Consider the following 22,742-nt stretch of genomic DNA (forward strand, 5'->3'; position numbering starts at 1 on the left):
TGATAGACCCCCAGACCCCGGACATTGCGTCTTCTGAATTAAGCAGTGATAGACCCCCAGACCCCTGACATTGTGTCTTCTGAATTGAGCAGTGATAGACCCCCGGACATTGTGTCTTCTGAATTGAGCAGTGATAGACCCCCAGACCCCAGACATTGTGTCTTCTGAATTGAGCAGTGATAGACCCCCAGACCCCGGACATTGTGTCTTCTGAATTGAGCAGTGATACACCCCCAGACATTGTGTCTTCTGAATTGAGCAGTGATAGACCCCCAGACCCCAGACATTGTGTCTTCTGAATTGAGCAGTGATAGACCCCCAGACCCCAGACATTGTGTCTTCTGAATTGAGCAGTGATAAACCCCCAGACCCCGGACATTGTGTCTTCTGAATTAAGCAGTGATAGACCCCCAGACCCCGGACATTGTGTCTTCTGAATTGAGCAGTGATAGACCCCCAGACCCCGGACATTGCGTCTTCTGAATTGAGCAGTGATAGACCCCCAGACCCTGGACATTGCGTCTTCTGAATTGAGCAGTGATAGACCCCCAGACCCTGGACATTGCGTCTTCTGAATTGAGCAGTGATAGACCCCCAGACCCCGGACATTGCGTCTTCTGAATTGAGCAGTGATAGACCCCCCAGATCCCAGACATTGTGTCTTCTGAATTAAGCAGTGATAGACCCCCGGACATTGTGTCTTCTGAATTGAGCAGTGATAGACCCCCGGACATTGTGTCTTCTGAATTGAGCAGTGATAGACCCCCAGACCCCGGACATTGCGTCTTCTGAATTGAGCAGTGATAGACCCCCAGATCCCAGACATTGTGTCTTCTGAATTAAGCAGTGATAGACCCCCAGACCCCGGACATTGTGTCTTCTGAATTGAGCAGTGATAGACCCCCGGACATTGTGTCTTCTGAATTGAGCAGTGATAGACCCCCCGACCCCGGACATTGCGTCTTCTGAATTGAGCAGTGATAGACCCCCAGATCCCAGACATTGTGTCTTCTGAATTAAGCAGTGATAGACCCCCAGACCCCGGACATTGTGTCTTCTGAATTGAGCAGTGATAGACCCCCGGACATTGTGTCTTCTGAATTGAGCAGTGATAGACCCCCCGACCCCGGACATTGCGTCTTCTGAATTGAGCAGTGATAGACCCCCAGATCCCAGACATTGTGTCTTCTGAATTAAGCAGTGATAGACCCCCAGACCCCGGACATTGTGTCTTCTGAATTGAGCAGTGATAGACCCCCGGACATTGTGTCTTCTGAATTGAGCAGTGATAGACCCCCGGACATTGTGTCTTCTGAATTGAGCAGTGATAGACCCCCAGACCCCAGACATTGTGTCTTCTGAATTGAGCAGTGATAAACCCCCAGACCCCGGACATTGTGTCTTCTGAATTGAGCAGTGATACACCCCCAGACATTGTGTCTTCTGAATTGAGCAATGATAGACCCCCGGACCCTGAATTATTTTACTACTTTTCCTAGACAATATTTAACATTCAGAACAAAAAATTGTTAGATGTTTTTGTCTCATTTGCCTGAACTTCATAAAAGAAATGAGCAAGCATTAAAAATCGCAAGATACAAAGAATTTCTTCCATGATGCATCCTCCAGACTCTCAATGACAGACATAAAGCCCCATCATTTGCATATATGAGACATATTTGGGGTGATTTGCATAAGACGGGCATTATAGACACACACCTGCTGTATAACTGGCTTTTCCCGTTTTCTCTATGGCAGATTAGTCCAATGTTTGATGCCATCAATGCATGAAAAAGTACTTTGCACAAAGTGCATCATTTCATGGCGACTGCGGCGGCAGAATCCAAGGTAATAGATTTCATGCGGATTCTGATGTCAGTCCTTTGTGCCAGCTGAAGCGTAAGCTGGTGCCCGGGGATGGGGAGTAATACCAGGTGTGCAGGAGGGAATACTTGTACTTAGCATCGGCTTCTTATATTTCTATCCAAAGTGCTGTACTTTATATACGGGACACGGTCAGATCTTTAGAAATATATTTAAAGCGTGTAAGAGTGGCGTCCTCTACAGGAGAGAATTAGAAAATTCTTATTACGAGCACTGTATTAAGGCAAGTTCACACTGTGGAAGAATTTGATGTCAAGGCAGGGGCTTCATTTTCCTGACATCCATTGTATTACTACAGCAGATTTGAGTATTAAAATATGGTGGCCGCTCCAGCTGTATTATATGTATTATACAGTGGAGACCTGGTGGCGATGCCTGCACTAATCGTGGGCATTATCAACCCCATTGCCTTGGTCAAAGATGACCAAAGCTCCATTTTGGGGTGGATCGCCAGCCCTCCAGATTGAGATCCAGGGCAGGTGATCTGTTGCCATACAGCCGGGAGCCTATTGAAGTGCCGCAATTTTATGGTGCATTGCAATGAATTCGCATTGCAATGCATTGTATTAGTAGGGTTTAAGACATCTATGGAATCCAAAAATTACAGTAAAAGGAAAAAAAAAAGAAAAAAAGTTAAAAAATATAAATAAATAAATAGTCACTCCCCTTTCACTAGCGTGAAAAAAATTCTAAGCAGTTTTTTAAATTTTGGATAAAAAGTGATCAAAACCATAGACACTACCAAAATTGGTATAAATAAAAAGTATATCTGAACCCACCAAAAGAGATGCCTTATGTATATGCATAAAGAGAAAGACATGGCCCACACATCCCAGTCTTAGGGCTCGTTCACACGGTGTAACGTGCCGCGTGATGTGGCACGTGTACGCCGCGTGACCCTTTGCGTGCCGTATACACTCCCATTCATTTCAATAGGAGCGGGGATCATATGCGCCGCGCTACTTTGCAGCTGTGAATAAATGCACGGCCGCAAACTAGCGCGGCGCATACGATCCCCGCTCCCATTGAAATGAATGGGAGCGTGTACGGCACGCAAAGGGTCACGCGGCGTACACGTGCCACATCACGCGGCACGTTATACCGTGTGAACGAGCCCTTATACATTGATCTAGTGTTTCTCAGCAAATTCTACAATACTGAACATTTGGTTCTTACACATATTCTACATATTGATCATTGTGTATAAGCCCACTAGCCACTTCAAGGTGACCTCTGTATAGTGGGTCCCTTCTCTACTGGGCACGGCGCCACATAGTGACCGCCACAACCGCAACACGGCGCCCCCAGTGGTCTGGCAACACCCCTGCCACCAGACCGAGCCACCAGGCTCTGGGCCGCGCCACACCACAGAAGCAGCAGACACCATGCAGCACCGCACCATGTGAACAGATCTGAAAAATTCACCTTACCATATTGCCCCAGTCAGAGGACTGAGACCTCGTAGGTGGGTCCCTTTTTGCAGTCTCCTGCTAATTAAAAACACCTGGGCAAAATGGGGGAAAGTGCTGGTACCAAGGCAAAACAAACAAAAAAAATGGTGAAGGAAGAGACTTACCATATATATGCAAAAAGAGAAAGATCATGGCCCGCACATCCCAGTCTTATACATTGATCTAGTGTTGCGGTTGTGGAGGTCACCGTGAAGTGGCCAGTGGGCTTATACACCTTGATCAATATGTATGCTAAGAACTTAATATTCAGTATTGTAGAATTTTCTGAGAAGCACTAGATCAATGTATAAGACTGGGATGTGCGGGCCATGTCTTTCTCTCTTTGTATATAGATGCCTTAGGTATCTTTATATACAGAAGTCTAAAAAAGTTACGGGTGTCAGAATATGGTGACTGCAAGACATTTTTTATATTTTGTAAAGTTTGGACATTATTTTAAGGGGTTAATATGTAAAAAAAATTATATAAATTTGGTATCCTCTGAATCATACCGACCCATAGAATACAGGTGAAATGTCATAAGAAGTCCATAAGAAAGTTGCACGAGTGCAGTTTTTCTCAATAACATACCTTATCTGATCGGCACTGTCATCCTGAGCATTTTGATGTCCTGTTTATCCAAATCCGTTCAACCATTCCAAAGATATAAGCCTTGTTAATGTGAAGTGAAGTTCTTCAGGGGTGGGGTCTCTGTGTGCAGTGTTACCGCCCACAGAGCTAGTAGACTCTTATTTACATCACCATTAACAGGGCTTATATCTTCGGAATGGCTGATCGGATTTTAATAAACAAAGCGCCAAAATGCTCAGAATGACAGCGCCAATCAGATGATGTAGGTTATTGGGCTTTTTTCAGACCTAGTGGCATGTCCCCTTTAAATGGTAGATTCCACGGCGTCTCATTAACTATAGCAGTTATAAAACTTTCTGAGTTACTTCCTAACAAATGCAGCTAATTAGATTTTACGGAGCTATCGGGAGGATCTTTACTATCCAGTTAGAGGAGTTTTAGTGTTCACCTAATTTCTTGTATTATTTTCTCCCTTAGGTTTAATTCGCCTGCAAGAACTCATCAAGGCTCCATCAAGATACAACATCAAAATAAAAATCCGCCAATTACCCTCAGGAAACAAGGACGCGCGGCCTCTGCTCAAAGAGATGAAGAAAGCCAAGGAGTTTTATGTGATATTTGATTGCTCGCATGAAACCGCGGCCGAGATTCTCAAACAGGTAGACAAGTTACTTTTTTATTTTCAGATCTTCAAAGCGACAGTTCTGCCTCCATACGGTACATCAATAGCGGGACACGGCAACATAGTCCTCCATCACGTTATCATTTATGTCGGGAGAAAATCATTTACAATTCCTTCCCTTCAGTAGCTGCCCTTTATTTTCTATTACTCCCTCCAAATCCTATCCACGGTAGCAGAAATGAAATGGCGGAATTTTTTTTTTTTTTCCCCTGCGAAAAGAAATTCCTTTAAATTACAAAGCGTGCGGGTCATCGTTGTAACAGAATGTGTTGTGGCCAGAACAATTTATAAAGAGGGTCATAAAAAAGGACCTGTCGTCTCGGTGTCAGTAAATACTTGTATTCTCCATGAAATAACAATTGTGTTGTGTCATTTCCACTGCCATTCCTCTGTCATTCCTCCTGGAAATGAATGAATAAGTTGAGAACTGGGTTTTATCATTCCCTCCTGTCGATACGACATGTCCCTACAGGGTCTAATAGTGCCCGAACAGTGCTGACAATATTGGGGCGCATGCTATTGAAATGGGGAATGGTAGCACCCAGTTGTCAGTTTTATTCCAGGAGGAATAGCAGAGGAATGGCACATTGAGTTTCATGATATATTCACCATCCCAATTTTTCCTGAAGGAAAAGAGGGAGTTATGTAAAAAAACACCATAGATTGTAAATAAGTGACTGTAACACCAGAACTAAAGCTAGCCAGCAGCTATTCCTCATGACCCTCCAATATCTATGCACACTCGGCTCAGCTGAGCTTGCATGTGTTCTGAAATGGGAGAAAGCTGCTGAAAGACAACTCTGACCCTGACTTAGCTCCACAAAAGGATCATATAGTATATGTTGAAATACAAGAGCCCAGTTCCTGTGTCCTCTTACACGTTAGATGGTTTACTGAGCCAGGCTTCATTCTACTGCACTGAGATCCTAACAATCCAGCTTCTCCTCAACTCCTGATCGGACTTCATCTTGCTTTTTTGTATTTCCCTTTCTCTTTGCTCTGCTATCAATCCCTCAGCACAGTATCACATGAACAGCTATAGACTGTGCCATATCTACCTGCTTGGGGCACTGCAGGTATCCTTTTCTCCCAAATATCCTAAGACACTATGGGGGATATTTATGAAGACTGACATCAACACATTCTTCATATCTCCAAAGCTAGCAAAACAGCCACCTCATGCATGTTCTTGCAAAAGAACATTGCAACAACTTTTTTCCTGGTTTGACAATCCCTTTAAAGATAGTCTATCACCAGATCCTAGTTTATCAATCCAGCCACACATTTAGATGACACCAGACCCAGCATATCACCCCAGCCCGGCACATAGATAGGTTACTGTCACCAGAACCAGCATATCACCCCAGCCCTGCAGATAGATAGGTTAGTGTCACCAGATACAGCGTATCTCCCCTGCCTGCAGATAGATAGGTTAGTGTCACCAGAACCAGCATATCACCCCAGCCCTGCAGATAGATAGGTTAGTGTTACCAGAACCAGCATATCACCCCAGCCCTGCAGATAGATAGGTTAGTGTCTCCATAGCCAGCATATCACCCCAGCCCTGCAGATAGATAGGTTAGTGTCACCAGAACCAGCATATCACCCCAGCCCTGCAGATAGATAGGTTACTGTCACCAGAACCAGCATATCACCCCAGCCCTGCAGATAGATAGGTTAGTGTCACCAGAACCAGCATATCACCCCAGCCCTGCAGATAGATAGGTTAGTGTCACCAGAACCAGCATATCACCCCAGCTCGGCACATAGATAGGTTAGTGTCACCAGAACCAGCATATCACCCCAGCCCTGCAGATAGATAGGTTAGTGTCACCAGAACCAGCATATCACCCCAGCCCTGCAGATAGATAGGTTAGTGTCACCAGATACAGCGTATCTCCCCTGCCCTGCAGATAGATAGGTTAGTGTCACCAGTACCAGCATATCATCCCAGCCCTGCAGATAGATAGGTTACTGTCACCAGAACAAGCATATCACCCCAGTCCAGCAGATAGATAGGTTAGTGTCACCAGTACCAGCATATCACCCCAGCCCTGCAGATAGATAGGTTAGTGTCACCAGAACCAGCATATCACCCCAGCCCTGCAGATAGATAGGTTACGGTCACCAGAACCAGCATATCACCCCAGTCCTGCAGATAGATAGGTTAGTGTCACCAGAACCAGCATATCACTCCAGCCCTGTAGATAGGTTAGTGTCACCAGAACCAGCATATCACCCCAGCCGTGCAGATAGATAGGTTACTGTCACCAGAACCAGCATATCACCCCAGCCCTGCAGATAGATAAGTTAGTGTCACCAGAACCAGCATATCACCCCAGTCCTGCAGATAGATAGGTTAGTGCCACCAGAACCAGCATATTACCCCAGCCCTGCAGATAGATAGGTTACTGTCACCAGAACCAGCATATCACCCCAGCCCTGCAGATAGATAGGTTAGTGTCACCAGAACCAGTATATCACCCCAGCCCTGCAGATAGATAGGTTAGTGTCACCAGAACCAGCATATCACCCCAGCCCTGTAGATAGATAAGTTAGTGTCGCCAGAACCAGCATATCACCCCAGTCCTGCAGATAGATAGGTTAGTGTCGCCAGAACCAGCATATCACCCCAGTCCTGCAGATAGATAGGTTACGGTCACCTGAATCAAACAGTGTTTTCCCCTTCGGTTTGTGTGGTCCGAACTTGTTTGGATAGAATCTTAAGTGAAATTATTATACTGTGTTGTCTCTTCTGACCCTGACATATAATAGATGGAGGCCCAGGGAAAATGTAAATATAAAATAACATTTACACTCACCTATTCTGGGCCTCTATGCGGCTTCCTCAGACTCCTGTGTGACATAATATGCCCAGGCTCACACCTCCGCTGGGATTCTACTTATAACAACCGCAAGAAAGGTAAGTATGACATAAATATACAAAATACTAATAAAAATATCAAAAATCTTTATTATAATAATTTACCACATATACAAAAATAGGACAATGTCAAGAAAACAGATGTACACATACAAAAAATGGGTGTAGTGGGATGCCACAGCTGATAGTGGTCCCTTTAGATACTGCTAATTTTCCTCACAAAAAACATCAGAAAATACAACATATACCCTCATATCATGTAATAAGATCCACCTAGGTGAGTGTTACCGTCAATTATGGTTATATAGAACCTAGATATAGACTTTTTTAAAACCCAATGCTATTTGTTCGCCCCATGAAGGGGAACAGTATATATATAGTATCAAAGTCTATAGGTTCTATTGCAATATATCTTGCTTCCTATATGCAAAAAGAGGTACATACATTGCCCTCAAAGATCAGTAACCAACATACATTAGGAAGACAACATGTTTGTAAGTATCACTAAAGCATATCTCACTTCCTATATATAGTGAACAGCACATGCATTGCCCTCAAGGGTCCAATAGTCAGCATAGATTAGGAAGTAGACATGTTATAAATACAACAAGGCAAACCAGTATAGCCACTCACCCATGGAGAGGATTGTAAGCAGATCACCAGGGACGGGCACCCACCACCCAAGCCCCGACGCGCGTTTCGGCGCAGAGAGCCTTCGTCAGGAGGAAGAGGAGGAGACATTCATGTTCCCTATTTATATGCCGGCATAAAGCATTGGGGTCCAATGGAAGCAGTCCCAGCTGCTGATAATAAACTCGCAACATTGCGAGTATGCGCCGCGGGTGAAGAAGCGGCGCATGCGCATGATGGCGCACAGGACGGAGCACATGACCGAGAACCCGAAGTATCGCGGTCACGTGACCGTGCTCTCGCGATGTTACGGCTCCGGCATGTGTCCGTACAGGCGCACATCAGGCATGCGCACTCACCCACTGCAATGTATTTTGCATTACTTATGGACCAATCCAGCGGATCCCAATAGCTATAAGCTAAAGACAATACTAGCCTATGTCGTAATTAGAGTAATGGAACTATTCAATCAAGATAACCCCATAAAATTGAAACATTAGATCATAAAACAGGTGAATCGTATATTCAACATACATATATGACCGCAGGAAGTGTAAATTTATAACAGCACCAGTAATTAAGAGTACTACCTAGAGCACTTACATAAGTATGATAATGTGCAAAAACAGTGCCATATATTAACCCATTACAGGTGTGATGTCAAGATACCCCACACATATTAATATATGAATTATAATATTATGTTTAAATGTGTTATACTATCCAAAGAATTTTTTTAATTCATAAATCCACAAATCGTGATAATAAATTACAGTAAGTATCATATAGCATGACAGTGAATAAAAATAATAAAAATAAAAATAAAACTGAAGATCCAAAATGCCAAATAAATCAATAAAAAAATCTTGATTGAAGAATTCCAAAAAGACACGTACATAAACAAACAATATCTGTAAACGAGAAAAGATTATAAGTACACATATTTTAAAAGAAATCTTGCACATAACCGACAGACAAACAAAGAACAAACAAAAAACATATAATTGTCAAAGCAGCGTCATGTATTCATAAGAAGGAGCTAAAGCCAAGGGTTTCGTTTAAACCATTGGGGGTAAGAGTGCCAAGTCTCCAGATCCATTTTGTCTCTAATTGAGCTAATCTCTTCTTTAAATTACCCCCCCGAATGTTAATGGGAAGGGTATCAATACCACACACTTTTAATAGAGATGGGTCTTTGTTATGATGCAGAAAAAAATGTCTCGCTATTGGTTTAGATCTATCTGTATCCAGATCCATAATCGATCTGATGTCCCGTACGTGTTCCCGTATACGTAATTTCAATTCCCGAGTGGTTAAACCAATATAGACCTTACGGCAAGGGCATGTAGCGTGATAGATCACAAATTTTGTGTTGCAGTCAATACAACGTCTGATCTTAAACGTTTTGTCCCCCTTTGCATTACAAAATTCTGTTGTCCTAACCATATTCGGACATTCCACACAGCGTCCACAAGAGAAACTACCCACCTTTGGTGGACCAGCCCCAAAAATTCTTGGTTCTTCAATTTCATAGTGGCTTCTGACTAATATATCCTTCAGATTTTGGGCTCTGCGAGAGATAGCAGTGGGATAAGAAGGGATATAATTAGCTAATATAGGATCTCCCAAAAGCACAGGCCAAAATTTCTTTAACACATTCACCATTTCACCCCATCGCGAGTGATATTTGGTAATAAAACGTACCCCAGATGGGCTTTGTCGTTTTATTTTAGAGGAATGTATCAATTCTGTCCGCCTGGAATTTTTTGCCCTCATATATGCTTGTTTAATAGATCGTTGGCTGTACCCTCGATTGGTGAAACGTTCTTTAAGATCATTTGAAAATTTTTTCAAAACCTTGATCCGTAGAGCATACCCGTCGCATACGTAAGAATTGCCCTGTCGGGATAGCTTTAATAACCTGTGGAGGGTGAGAAGAGGAAGCCAATAGGAGTGAATTTACTGATGTTTGTTTCCTAAAAATCTCCGTCTGTAAATTATGACTGGTATCCTTGAAAAGAGATACATCTAAAAAATCGATCTTATTATTGCTATAGTTATACGTCAAACGGATGTTGCGATCATTCTTATTGAGTGTGTCAATAAACTCACCCAATTGTACATCCGTACCCCCCCAGACGATCAGGATGTCGTCGATGTACCGCATCCAGGAATGGACGCGGCACATCGACGAGTCCCGATCGTCCGGGAGGAGGTCCCTCTCCCACAGCCCCAGGAACAAATTAGCATATGAGGGGGCACAAGCCGCCCCCATTGCTGTTCCCTGGAGCTGTAGGTAGAGGGACCCTTTAAATGTAAAGAAATTGTGCGTAAGGACGTACTCTAACAAGATCAGTATTAGATTCTACTTATTATACTCTGGAGTTTAAGAAACCCCAAACTATAATAATTTTGGAATATTTGGTATGTATCTGATTCGTTCCAAACTGGTTCGCTCATCTCTATTGCTGCTTTTATCAATTTTTGAAATGAGCTCTTTGGAGCAATGAGGACAAAAACAGTGATATCTCGGCAATGGAGGCAGCGATTTACATGGGGAAAACATCATTTGATTCAGCTGCCCCTAACCTATCCATTGGGTTATGATATGCGTTCTGCTGACAGATCGCCCGTAAGTGTGATTGGCCAGGCATCCTCGGCAGGCTCCATCTGTCTTATCACCCCCTGAAATGGTTAAATATTCTCATTCGTTATGGAAGCCACTGCTGAGTTTGATTCTCTTTCCTTCTTATACATCTGCGTTGCGTTCACCTATCCTCATCCTCCATCTATTATGTGAGTGCTCCATACAGGAGACTGAGCAGAGCAGATAAAGGGCCGGCTCCTGGCGCTTACACAATAGAGCGCTGATGGAAGATTTCATTTTTTATTTTTTTTTTATCCGTGACAAAAAAAAATCTCTTTGACGTTGTGAAAGAGAAAGTTAAATGTTCCGTTCTTCCTTTGATGGCTGCTGAGTAGTTTTACATTTACAGAAATACTTAGGATAATTGCAAAAATGCTGAGATCTGAACCGGCTGATTGAGCTTAAGTGTCTGTAGTGGAGTCTGTGTACGGCGAGCGAGTCCTCCGAACACTCTCCCGACTCAGGCAGCGGCTCTTTGTGCTGTGCCGTCTATAATGTATAGACTTCAACAACTTTTTGATTTTTTTTTTCATCTCATTTCGAATTACCTGTGGACTGTGGAAAGTTTGTGACGACTATTAGATTTTCATGATAATGTGACTATGTACAGACTACACCCAACTCACTTAGGTTTCTTAGACTAGTGGTGCAGTGTAATGTAATCGTACCCAAAGAACCACCAGATGCTCATATGTATCCGAACAGAAACTTTACATAGCTGGAGATGGTTGACCAAGGAATACGCAAACTGATCAGAGATTACACACTTAATCTATTGGGTGCAGTGGATGCAGTATTGTAACTTGGAATGGTGGGGCCCCGTGGCGAACCTTTGACATGCCCCCCCCCAACCAATGCCGAAGACCCCGACCAACACCCCCCCCCCCGCATTCCTGCACGCACTATTATGCCCCATAATTGCCCCTGCACACAGTATTATCCCCCATAGTGGCCCCTGCACACAGTATTATCCCCCATAGTGGCCCCTTCACCCAGTATTATGCCCCATAGTGGCTCCTGCACTCAGTATTATTCCCCATAGTGGCCCCATCACCCAGTATTGTGGCGCCATCACCCAGTATTATGCCCCGTAGTGGCCCCATCACCCAGTATTATGCCCCATAGTGGCCCCATCACCCAGTATTGTGGCACCATCACCCAGTATTATGCCCCATAGTGGCCCCATCACCCAGTATTATGCCCCATAGTGGCCCCATCACCCAGTATTATGCCCCATAGTGGCCCCATCACCCAGTATTGTGGCACCATCACCCAGTATTATGCCCCATAGTGGCCCCATCACCCAGTATTATGCTCCATTGTGGACACCCATTAACAATTATTATACTCTGAGGTCTTTTCAGACCCCAGAGTATAATAATCGGAGACCGAGAGGGGGATACAAACATAAATACTGTTACTTACCTATCCCTGTGCTCTCCACTGTCGGCTATCTTCAATGACGTCAGGGACGTCATGTGACCAGGGGCCTGCATCGCGACGCATAAGGACGCAGGCCCCGGTCATGTGACGTCTGAGACGTCACACAATTAGGCCCCAAAGCCTTTGCGGAGTGTGGAGAGGTAAGTAACAGTGTTTTTTTATGTTTCTTACCTCTCTCGGGCCTCCGATCATTATACTCAGGGGTCTGAAAAGACCCCTGAGTATAATAATGATGTTTGTGGGGCCCGCGATGTCACTTACCGATCCTGGGCCCCTGCCAGGATCGGTAGGTAAATAAGGCCCGGCCTATTAAAAAAACTCCAGCCGGTAACGGCCTATTAAAAAAAAAAAATGCAGTGGTAGCGGCTTTCGCCGTGCCCCCTAATGTCCCGGGCCGTGTGGCAGCTGCCTCCGCTGCTACCCCTGTAGTTACGCCACTGATTGTGTGCCACACTTGTTCCTATACGAGAGACTCCCTACAACACTCACAGACTAGGTGTCCAGTTCTCTGTAATGGAAACTGGATGGAGTGGACTCTATTCACTCTCCAGCCTACTCTCTGTAAAGGTGCGAAGGTCTCTTGTACATATAGCAGCACACCCTAAGTGTTACACCGCAACCAGTGAAGGATCATATCACAGGACATGTCCAAAACAGTTCATTCAATGGTGCAACACCTAAGCACAACCAATATTTCCCCTGTACTCTTTGGACAGGGCAGAATACATAAGCATCGACAATGGTAATTAATAGTATCAATATATACCGCTATATACCGCTAAACAGGGGTTACCATCCTGTTCTGGCTAAAAACACTCTATGGCCATCTACTGTCGTCTGCCTGAGCTAGCTAAGTAAGGAGGCTTCATCTCCTTACAGTATGTTTCAATACAGACTTGGACTGGCCATGTTTTCTTTCTGCCAATTTTTATTTTTGACATCTTAACGGTTTGATGTTTTTTAGTAATGTTGTTGATTGATGAGCCCGGGGAGGAGACAACATAATTGTCAGGGTTGTTGTTGGGTCTTTAAGATAGGCTTTTCTTCAAGGAGGGCCAAGATTTATTTGTTGCTGTAACCTTGTACAGCCGCCATAGCTATACCCCTAGCTCCAAGTTATTTTGGAATCTGAGATCTAACTTAATAATCAGGGTCTGATTGTTTTGTCCTTAAACCTTAAATTTTTAGTTTTTGTCTCTGTATTTTTTTATGGGACCTTGTTGTAGGTGGAAGAAATTGTACATTTTTAGTGCTATTTGAAGGAACATATAAATTACTTTATAAGTGTAATTTTTTTTTTTTTTTTTAAAAAAAGAGGACCTTTTATCACCTCCACCACGTTCAACTTTTTGTGCTGCTTCACTGATTCCATCGCAGTTGGTATTTTTTCTCTAGCCCCCGCCATTCCTGAGCAACAAGCGCACTTAGTTAGGCTCTCTGCAGTCCAGTGGGCGGTCCTGGGTGGAGGCCAACAGACAGAGACTGCCCACCTTATAATATAGAGCATAATTGTGCTGAAACTATCAGATATGATTGCTCCTGCACTACCTGGAGCTGGGATTGACACTGTAACTCCCTACAATCAGTGAAGGAGCTTAGAATCAAGTGTTCAGTTTGCCCACAGTGCCTCCTCAGGGGAAATAAAGTATTACACCACTGCATTTCAGTCCTCTTTTTAGCTCTTCTCCTCTACAGATGGCCAGATGACCTTCATCTATTAGAGTTGCTTTTTAACACATTCTCAAGCACGGAATTACTCACAATTTTCTTTTATTATCTCAAGCGAAATGCTTTTTAATAGTATATTATTATTTAACTTCAATTTCACCTTCTATGTTGGTTCTAATTCCATTACATTTGCCCATGTCTGTAATACATCTGAAAATAGATAAGACTAGTGAGAAGCAAAAAGGATACAAAAATGACCAATTCTTTCTTGCCTAAGGCCTATATCCTATACTCTATTATGTACATCTCCTCTTCTCGGCATAGGAGAAGGTACACATGAAGAATATCCACAGATAGGACACAATCACGCTGTAAATATTGGGTTTCTGGCCATAACATGGATGGTATCAAGAATAGATGTCCCCATAATGTATCGCCAGGGATGAAACTCATCTCTGAGTTACACAGAAAGTCACTGTGATAAACCTTAGGGTACACAGACTTAGTTTTTGGTAAGCCATTTTTTCTGATGACTTCTACTTCATGAGAAGGTCTGAACATGGTCCATGATTAGATTTTGAGATATTACTGTTGTGTTAATGGAATGAAAAGATGTAGTAGGGAGGATGCCTATTGAACCCTGGTTCTGCTTCTAGAAAACAATTGGAATTTTGTATTGGGAAGATGTGTTTGCTCTATGATTCCACAAAAACATCTTCTCTGTCGAGTAGGAAGACCTATGAGTAGCAAGAAATACCATGAAGAACAAAGTTCTCATGCAAATGAACACAAACTCCAGTGAAGCTTTAGGGTGAAGATTGTTGAACTCCCTTAGTAGGGTTGAGTGGATCGGAAAAGATCAGATTCAAGTAAATTTCACGATCGGGATCGGATGGAAAATGATTGGAAATTGGATTGTAAAATCGATCCTGAAATCTCAAGATCGGCTCAACCCCATCCCTTAGACCTCATCCCCAGATTCAATCTGGTGAAATTTAGCAGTGACATAGTGAGCCCACATTCTTGGCCTTATGCCTGACCATGACACCAAGACTTCTTCAATTGCTTGAACTTTAGTTTTTTTTCCCTGAAAGCCTCTAACAGGCCACCACGAGTGAAGATTTAGGGAGAACTTTGTTGAAATACTTTTGACCTCACCCCAATGATTGGCCTAGCCAATGGCCAGTGACACAGTAAGTTCATGCCTTTGCCCTTAGACCTGACCATGAGAACCTGACTCCTTGGATCACCCTGTAATCCTCGATCTCTTTCTTTGCCCACACATACTTTACTACATAAGTCCTCAAGAGATTTGGCCTAAGCAAATTTAGCACTGACATACTGAGCCCATGTTCCTGCCCTTATGCCTGACCATGTCAACCTGACTCCTTCAGCTACCTCTCAAGCCTTGATCTCCAGTCTTTCCCCTGTAAACCTCTAACAGTCCATATTTAGTGTATGTTTAGGGTGAAGATTGTGAAATCCCTTAGAGGTCACTCTTAGTTTGGCCTAGCCAAGTCCGACAGTGACATAGTGGCCCTAGACTCCTACCCTAAGGCCTCACCATGACACCTTGACTCCTTCAATAACCCTTCAATCCTCTATTTCCAGTTTTTCCCCCAGTATGTCCACCATACGTAGTGGATCTTTAGGGTGAAGATTGTGAAATCCCTTAGAGGTCACCCTTAGTTTGGCCTAGCCAAGTCCGACAGTGACATAGTGGCCCTAGACTCCTACCCTAAGGCCTCACCTTGACTCCTTCAATAACCCTTCAATCCTCTATTTCCAGTTTTTCCCCAATATGTCCACCATACGTAGTGGAGCTTTAGGGTGAACATTGTGAAAGTCCTTAGATGTCACCCTCAGTTGGTCCAGCCAACTCCGATCTTCAGTCTTGCTTAGTCCACACAAAATTTACTACCTAAGACCTTTAGCTGTCCTTATCCCATCTCTACCTTGCCCATGAAACACTCTAGGCCAGTGATGGCGAACCTATGGCACGCGTGCCAGAGAGGGCACGCAGAGCCCCCTCTGCTGGCACGCGTGCTGTCGCCCTGATCGCTCACTAACGGCGAATCCGATGCAGGATTCCCCGTTAGTGAGCGATCGCTGCCTTCAGCTGGTTGTGCAAATGCGCATCCAGCTGAAAGCTGTCAGTGTAGCTCAGTGTAGGCCACGCATACTACGCGGCCTACACTGACTACAGAGTGTGACCTCTGAACAAGCGCGGGCGTGATGACGTAAGTCATCAGCGCGCGCAGTGAACAGAAGAGAGAACACCCGGCAGCTCTTCAGGTAACTATATTGTGTTTGTTTGCACTGTCAGGGGAGGGGGGCAACGGTGGACATTTCATGTTGTGTAGGAGGGGGCTACTGTAGACTTTCATGCTGTGTGGGTAGGGGGCTACTGTGGACCATTTTATGCTGTATGGGAGGGGGCTACTGTGGACCTTTCATGTTGTGTGGGAGGGGGCTACTGTAGACTTTCATGCTGTGCGGGTAGGGGGCTACTGTGGACCATTTTATGCTGCTACTGTGGATCTTTCATGCTCTGTGGGAGGGGGCTACTGTGGACCAGTTCATGTTGTGTGGGAGGGGGCTACTCTGGACCATTTCATGCTGTGTGGGAGGGGGCTACTGTGGACCATTTCATGTTGTGTGGGAGGGGGCTACTGTGGACCATTTCATGTTGTGTAGGAGGGGGCTACTGTGGATCTTTCATGCTCTGTGGGAGGGGGCTACTGTGGACCATTTCATGTTGTGTGGGAGGGGGCTATTGTGGACCATTTCATGTTGTGTGGGAGGGGGCTACTGTGGACCAGTTCATGTTGTGTGGGAGGGGGCTACAGTGGAACAGTTCATGGTGTGTGGGAGGGGGCTACTGTGGACCAGTTCATGGTGTGTGGGAGGGGGCTACTGTGGACCAGTTCATGCTGTGTGGGAGGGGGCTACTGTGGAGTATACAGGTATAATCCTGTGTGGGGGCCACTGTGGGCCAGATTGTACTGTGTGGGGGGCCACTGAGGGGCAGATTGTACTGTGTGGGGGGGCCACTGAGGGGCAGATTGTACTGTGTGGGGTCCCCTCACTATGTATATCACACAGTATTTGTTTTATAGCAGACGTGAAATTAGTACAGGATGTAATAACATTGCACGGTAACTATAAAACAGATCCTGTGCGATGTAAATAGTGAAAATTAATTGTTTAAAAGTACAGAATGCAGAGACCTTTACCTTTCAGTACAAGATCTGTAAAGCCCCAGTCACATGACTGTAATTTGTGGGTCCGCAATTGTGGACCCACAGAGTTTTAAGGTTAAATTGCCGTGTTGGCACTCCGTGATAATTTATTTGGTTTTGGGTTGCAGTTTAGGCACTCGGTCTCAAAAAGGTTCGCCATCACTGCTCTAGGCTATGTATTGTAATAGGGTGAATACCCACCACAACCAGTGTAGTCGTCACTATTCCTAAATTTCTTTAGGCTTTGCGTGTTCTGTATTGTGATAAGTCTTTTTCTCATCACTTTTTATGCCCCCATACAAGACTATTATTATAATGGAACGTCGGCCCATTAGGGCAATCCAACATATATTGTAACTATAAGATAGTCAGGGATTTCACGGCCTGGTTGTCCTTGCACTATGAAGGTCCTTCATCCTACTTTTACAGTAAGTTATCAGCAGGTGTTTTCTGACAGATATAGCCGTCCTTGTGAAACCTGTAGCAGAACATGAAGTATTGGTAATAAAGCGAGGCTAAAATTCACATTATTATGTTATATAGAAAAGATACACGTTCCTATCCTGAGGATACAATATGTGTAAATCTTTACTTTTCAGCAGTTTCGCAACTTTTTCCATTTGGACTAATATAATACCGTCTGTAGAGTTGACCATGGTACAGGATTATCATATTGGAATGGAAATGGAATATATATATATATATATATATATATATATATATATATACACTGTATATTATTATCATCAAAGTCATATCTTTTACAGAAGCAAAAATTTTGACAAATTTTTGAAAAATTTAAGACAAATTTAATTTTGCTGAATTTACTATCTTTATTACCATGTTTGTGTTCTGTACGAGGCTGTAGGACCTTAACCTAATACTTTATGTGCAGTGCCCCTAAGTGAGACCTTCTTCTTTTCGGACATTATGAATTTAGAGATGAGCGAGTACTATTCGAAACTCCCGTTTCGAATAGCACGCACCCATAGGAATGAATGGACGCGGCCGGCATGCAGGGGGTTAAGCAGCCAGCCGCTTCCATTCATTCCTATGGGGGCGTGCTATTCAAAACGGGAGTTTCAAATAGTACTCGCTCATCTCTAATGATGTTCTGGAAACTCCCGGAGAATTGTTTTGAGTCCTTTTCTGGTAGCCTTCAGAGCTCCGACCATTAGATGCACAATTCTAGCTTTGGTCCTCCACATTCTGCTCACTTGGATCTCAAGATCTTTGGACTTCATGACTTTCTCTGCTTCCTCAATGTGATGTTCCGCTCATCCAGAAGCATGTTTGGAAGATTTACAAAAATGGTGCAATCTGTTTGCATTGTCTCGTCCCACATGATGGTAGTTTCACCTATATTAACAACCGTGTCGGGCACATGATCATACCATTTGTCAGGCACATGACCACCAATTTCAACAGTGTAAACATCTCCAGCAGAGATGTACAGAGAAGCAGACAGTGCCGTTCTCTGCATAGTGGTTGAACCGAGTCACTGCACCCATTCATTTGAATGAGAGCTGATCTGTAATGCCTGTTCTGTCCACTACACAGAGAACGGCACTGTCTTGTTACTACTCCATTCTCTGTATATCAGCTGCTGAATACAAGTGAGCAATGGGGATGCCATGCATCAAACCCCCAACAATCTGGATGCCATGTGTCAGACCCGCACCAATCTGTTGCTATCTCGTCCATATGCTATACACAGGCATTCTTGCATGCAGCGCATCTGTTTTTATGCCGAATATCATCATGTCAAGGAGTCAGATCCCAAAAAAATGTTACTTAGGCTAAGTCCCAATTTTGTCTGCTACGGAAACGCGTTAATTTCATCCACACTACCTAAAAATGGTAAAACTGTTTTTTCAAAAAGACATCTGTTCTGAATTTTGCGTCCCAGACTGATAGCCCGCACAGAGTGTAATTCATGGTCATATGATGGACCGACTGAAATGAATGGGTCAGTTTGCTATCCGGGAAAACCCAGATGGCACACTGAACCACGCCACCATCATTGGCAAGGGGCCTAAGGCCTAGTTTTTCACAGCTAGGAAACTGATCCATTCGTTTTTATGGCAACATGCGTGAGCCAGGAGCAGAACTTAGGCCAGGCCCTAGAGTTCATCCATGTGCCATTCAATCACGACCCAGTGACGCACAGATGTCGTGTCCGTTTCGCCTAAAGTGGTGATATTGCCAAGGAGGATTGTACAATCCATCAGGAGGTAAAGAAAATGGGAAATTTATGAAAATGGCTGAAAAACTCCTCTAACAACTGGAGCACAGATTTCGTTTCATATTCTACTCTTCCAAACATGGAAGTGGGGCGATAATTGGTTGCAAGGGGTGACAAAAAAAAGTTGGGTTCTTTTTATAGATGGCTTCCGGAATCTGTTAAGTGATATCATAGCGGGGGGAGGGTGTACCTATGATGACATCACTAGGCAGAATTGATAATATGCATTGGGCGCCCGCCATTACTAAATCCCAGATGAGGACCCTCAATCCACATAAAGGCTTTTTCTATTATTATTATTATTTTTTTCTATTTTTTTTTCCCCCATTTAGTCAGAAACGTTGAAGAAATTAATTAGGAAACAAGCGCCGGGGCCGAAACAAAAGCCGCATTTCAGCGTCGTGCCAGGGAGGGGGCGCTCCTTTTATATTCGAGCCATTTAAAGCGATAATCAATGTAGGTGAATAGGCGGCAGGAAAACATTTCTTATTTTTAGCTCCCACGGGTTCATTTTTCCCTTTTTCTTCCACAGAAGTCGTCTTCCAGACCGTCTTTTATCAAATGAGGGATTCATCAGAATGTGTATTCTTCCCTCTCAGTGATTTCAAAGGATATCCCTTCTCTTTATAGAATTATTTTGACAGGCAGCATCGTAGCGTCACCGCCGCTTTAATTAAGTGAACAAAGCCATCGCTTCAGTGTGCGGAGCTGAATAGTTTTTCATGTTAATTCTCTTATTAAAGTATTGTTTAACTCCGTCAGGTCCAATGTTTGGAATAATGAACTGGCACTTTTTCTTTTTTTTCGGAAAATTGTTTTGAAATGTTACGGAACCTTCCAGAAAGGAAATATGTTAACCCCTTTAATGCCCACATATATATATTTTGGGGCTAGTACATGTAAATATATAAAACTTTGTAATATATCTGATATCTTATATCATTGCCATACCTAGTTCTCGCCTTTTTCCAGCCTAAAGGATTTCTCTGAACTTTAAAGGCGATCTCTCACCAAGAACAAAATACTAAAAGTCATACATCATTTGATTCTCGCTCTCACCCTGATTCATTTGGTGTATTTCTTTTTAAAATCGGTCCACCTGTTCAAAAGGTACAGCCCCTGGAAAGTTATTGCCCTGATTCTCAAAGTGGGCGTAACCTTATATTTTTCTCTCAGAAGATAAAAGGTTCCCGCCCACTTCAGAGCTAGTTCATCTTCCAGGGGTCATATCTTTTGAATGGGTGGACGGATTTGAAAAAGAAAAAAACCAAATTGTTCAGGAGAACGGCAAGAATAAAAGTATGTTATGATAATGTTCCTTAGACAGAAAAAAAACCTCCTAAATTCCCAAACAAAAAATTTTCAACAGTAATTAACACTAAATTTAAAGAAGACCTTTCACCAGGTCAGAAAAGCCCAATGACATATAATGACATATATCATTTAATCATTTTGGTATTCTTCCAATCTCTTCTGCCATTCCAAAGATATAAGCCCTGTTAGTGTTGCTACAAAATCTACTATCCAAGAGAGTGGTAACATTACATGACAACAGTAGCACAGAGACCCCATCCCAGAGAAACCACAGTGTTACTGCCCAATGGCTAGTTGACCATAATTTGCATCAACACTAAAAGGGCTTATATCTTTGGAATAGCTGAACAGAATTGAATAAAGAAAACACCAAAATGCCTAGTGTGACAGCACCGAACAGATGATGGATGTCATTGGGCTATTCAGACATGGTGGCAGGTCCTTTTTAAGAAAGAGAGGAAGGGGCAGAGGGGATACGCAGCTGCAATTTCACTTTCTCTTAGGGGAGGAAGCAGAATCGGGGAGACCTTCGATGAGCTCAGAGCACTGCACTACCAACTCAGAGGCATAAAGAGTAAAACTATGCAAATTTACTGTATATATCAAAGGAATGAAAAAAAACCTAAAAAAGTTAGATTAGCCATTTTCAGGTTTGAACTATATTTCATGATAATCTAGATATATTGGCTTCAGAGCTGAAATCTTCCATCATTCTCTGCTAGTTTATTGTTCAGGGATAGGAGTATAAAAAGAAGCATACTCACCTATCCCTGGTGCTCTGTTGTCCACCACTGGTGTCCATTTAGTGCCTTGTCGTGTCCTAACTTCTGGAAGTTCTGCACCTATGTGACCTGTGTCACTCACATACATCCTTAGCTGCGGCTACTGAGGTCACTGTTTGGACTTCTGACCACTGGCCACGATACAAGACCAACAGACACTGGGGGCAGACAATAGAGCGCCAGGGACAGTTGAATATACTTTTTTATGTTACACCTTTCCTGGCCTCCACCGGGTTTGTGCAATTCCTGGCAGTCTTATGCATTCTGGGAAATATATTCTCTATATGGGCACTGTATGGTCTCTGAAAAGACCCCAGAGTATAATAATTGTTTATGGGTGTCCACAGTGGGACATAATACTGTGTGCAGAGGCCACTATGGGGGATAATACTGTGTTCAGGGGACACTATGGGGCATAATACTGTGTGCAGGAGCCACTATGGGGGATAATACTGTGTGCAGGGGACACTATGGGGGATAATACTGTCTGCAGGAGCCACTATGGGGGATAATACTGTGTGCAGGGGACACTATGGGGGATAATACTGTGTGCAGGGGCCACTATGGGGGATAATACTGTGTGCAGAGGCCACTAAGGGGGATAATACTGTGTGCAGGGGCCACTACGGGGGATAATACTGTGTGCAGAGGCCACTATGGGGGATAATACTGTGTGCAGAGGAACTATGGGGGATAATACTGTGTGCAGGGGCCACTATGGGGTATAATACTGTGTGCAGGGGCCACTATGGGGCATAATAGTGTGTGCAGGGGCCACTATGGGGGGTAATACTGTGTGCAGGGGCCACTATGGGGCATAATACTGTGTGGAGGGGCCACTATGGGGGATAATACTGTGTGAAGGGGCCACTATGGGGTATAATACTGTGTGCAGGGTCCACTATGGGGCAAAATACTGTGTGGAGGGGCCACTATGGGGGATAATACTGTGTGAAGGGGCCACTATGGGGGATAATACTGTGTGCAGGGTCCACTATGGGGCAAAATACTGTGTGGAGGGGCCACTATGGGGGATAATACTGTGTGAAGGGGCCACTATGGGGGATAATACTGTGTGCAGGGGCCACTATGGGGGATAATACTGTGTGAAGGGGCCACTATGGGGCATAATAGAGCGCGCAGGAATGTGTAGGAGGGGGTCGGTCGAGGTCTTCGGCGTCGGTGTCGGTCGGGGGGGCGGGGCCCCATGGCGGGGCCCTGCCATTCCTAGTTACGCCACTGATCCAATCCTATAAAACCTACTGTATCTCTGTGCTTT

The 22,742-nt window shown here is 44.0% G+C and overlaps 1 protein-coding gene across 7 annotated transcripts in view; it reads left to right on the forward strand.

The window, feature by feature from the left end:
• The window catches only part of GRIK1 (glutamate ionotropic receptor kainate type subunit 1), a 266,952-nt gene that overhangs the window by 144,267 nt on the left and 99,943 nt on the right, over positions 1 to 22,742 (forward strand). For all 7 annotated transcript variants that reach the window (XM_075263453.1, XM_075263457.1, XM_075263454.1 and 4 more), the window contains exon 4: positions 4,404 to 4,585. In XM_075263453.1, the coding sequence (XP_075119554.1) occupies positions 4,404 to 4,585 (182 nt within the window). The remainder of the gene's footprint in view (positions 1 to 4,403; positions 4,586 to 22,742) is intronic.

The sequence above is a fragment of the Leptodactylus fuscus genome, chromosome 2 (assembly GCF_031893055.1).
Source record: "Leptodactylus fuscus isolate aLepFus1 chromosome 2, aLepFus1.hap2, whole genome shotgun sequence".
Taxonomy (NCBI): domain Eukaryota; kingdom Metazoa; phylum Chordata; class Amphibia; order Anura; family Leptodactylidae; genus Leptodactylus; species Leptodactylus fuscus.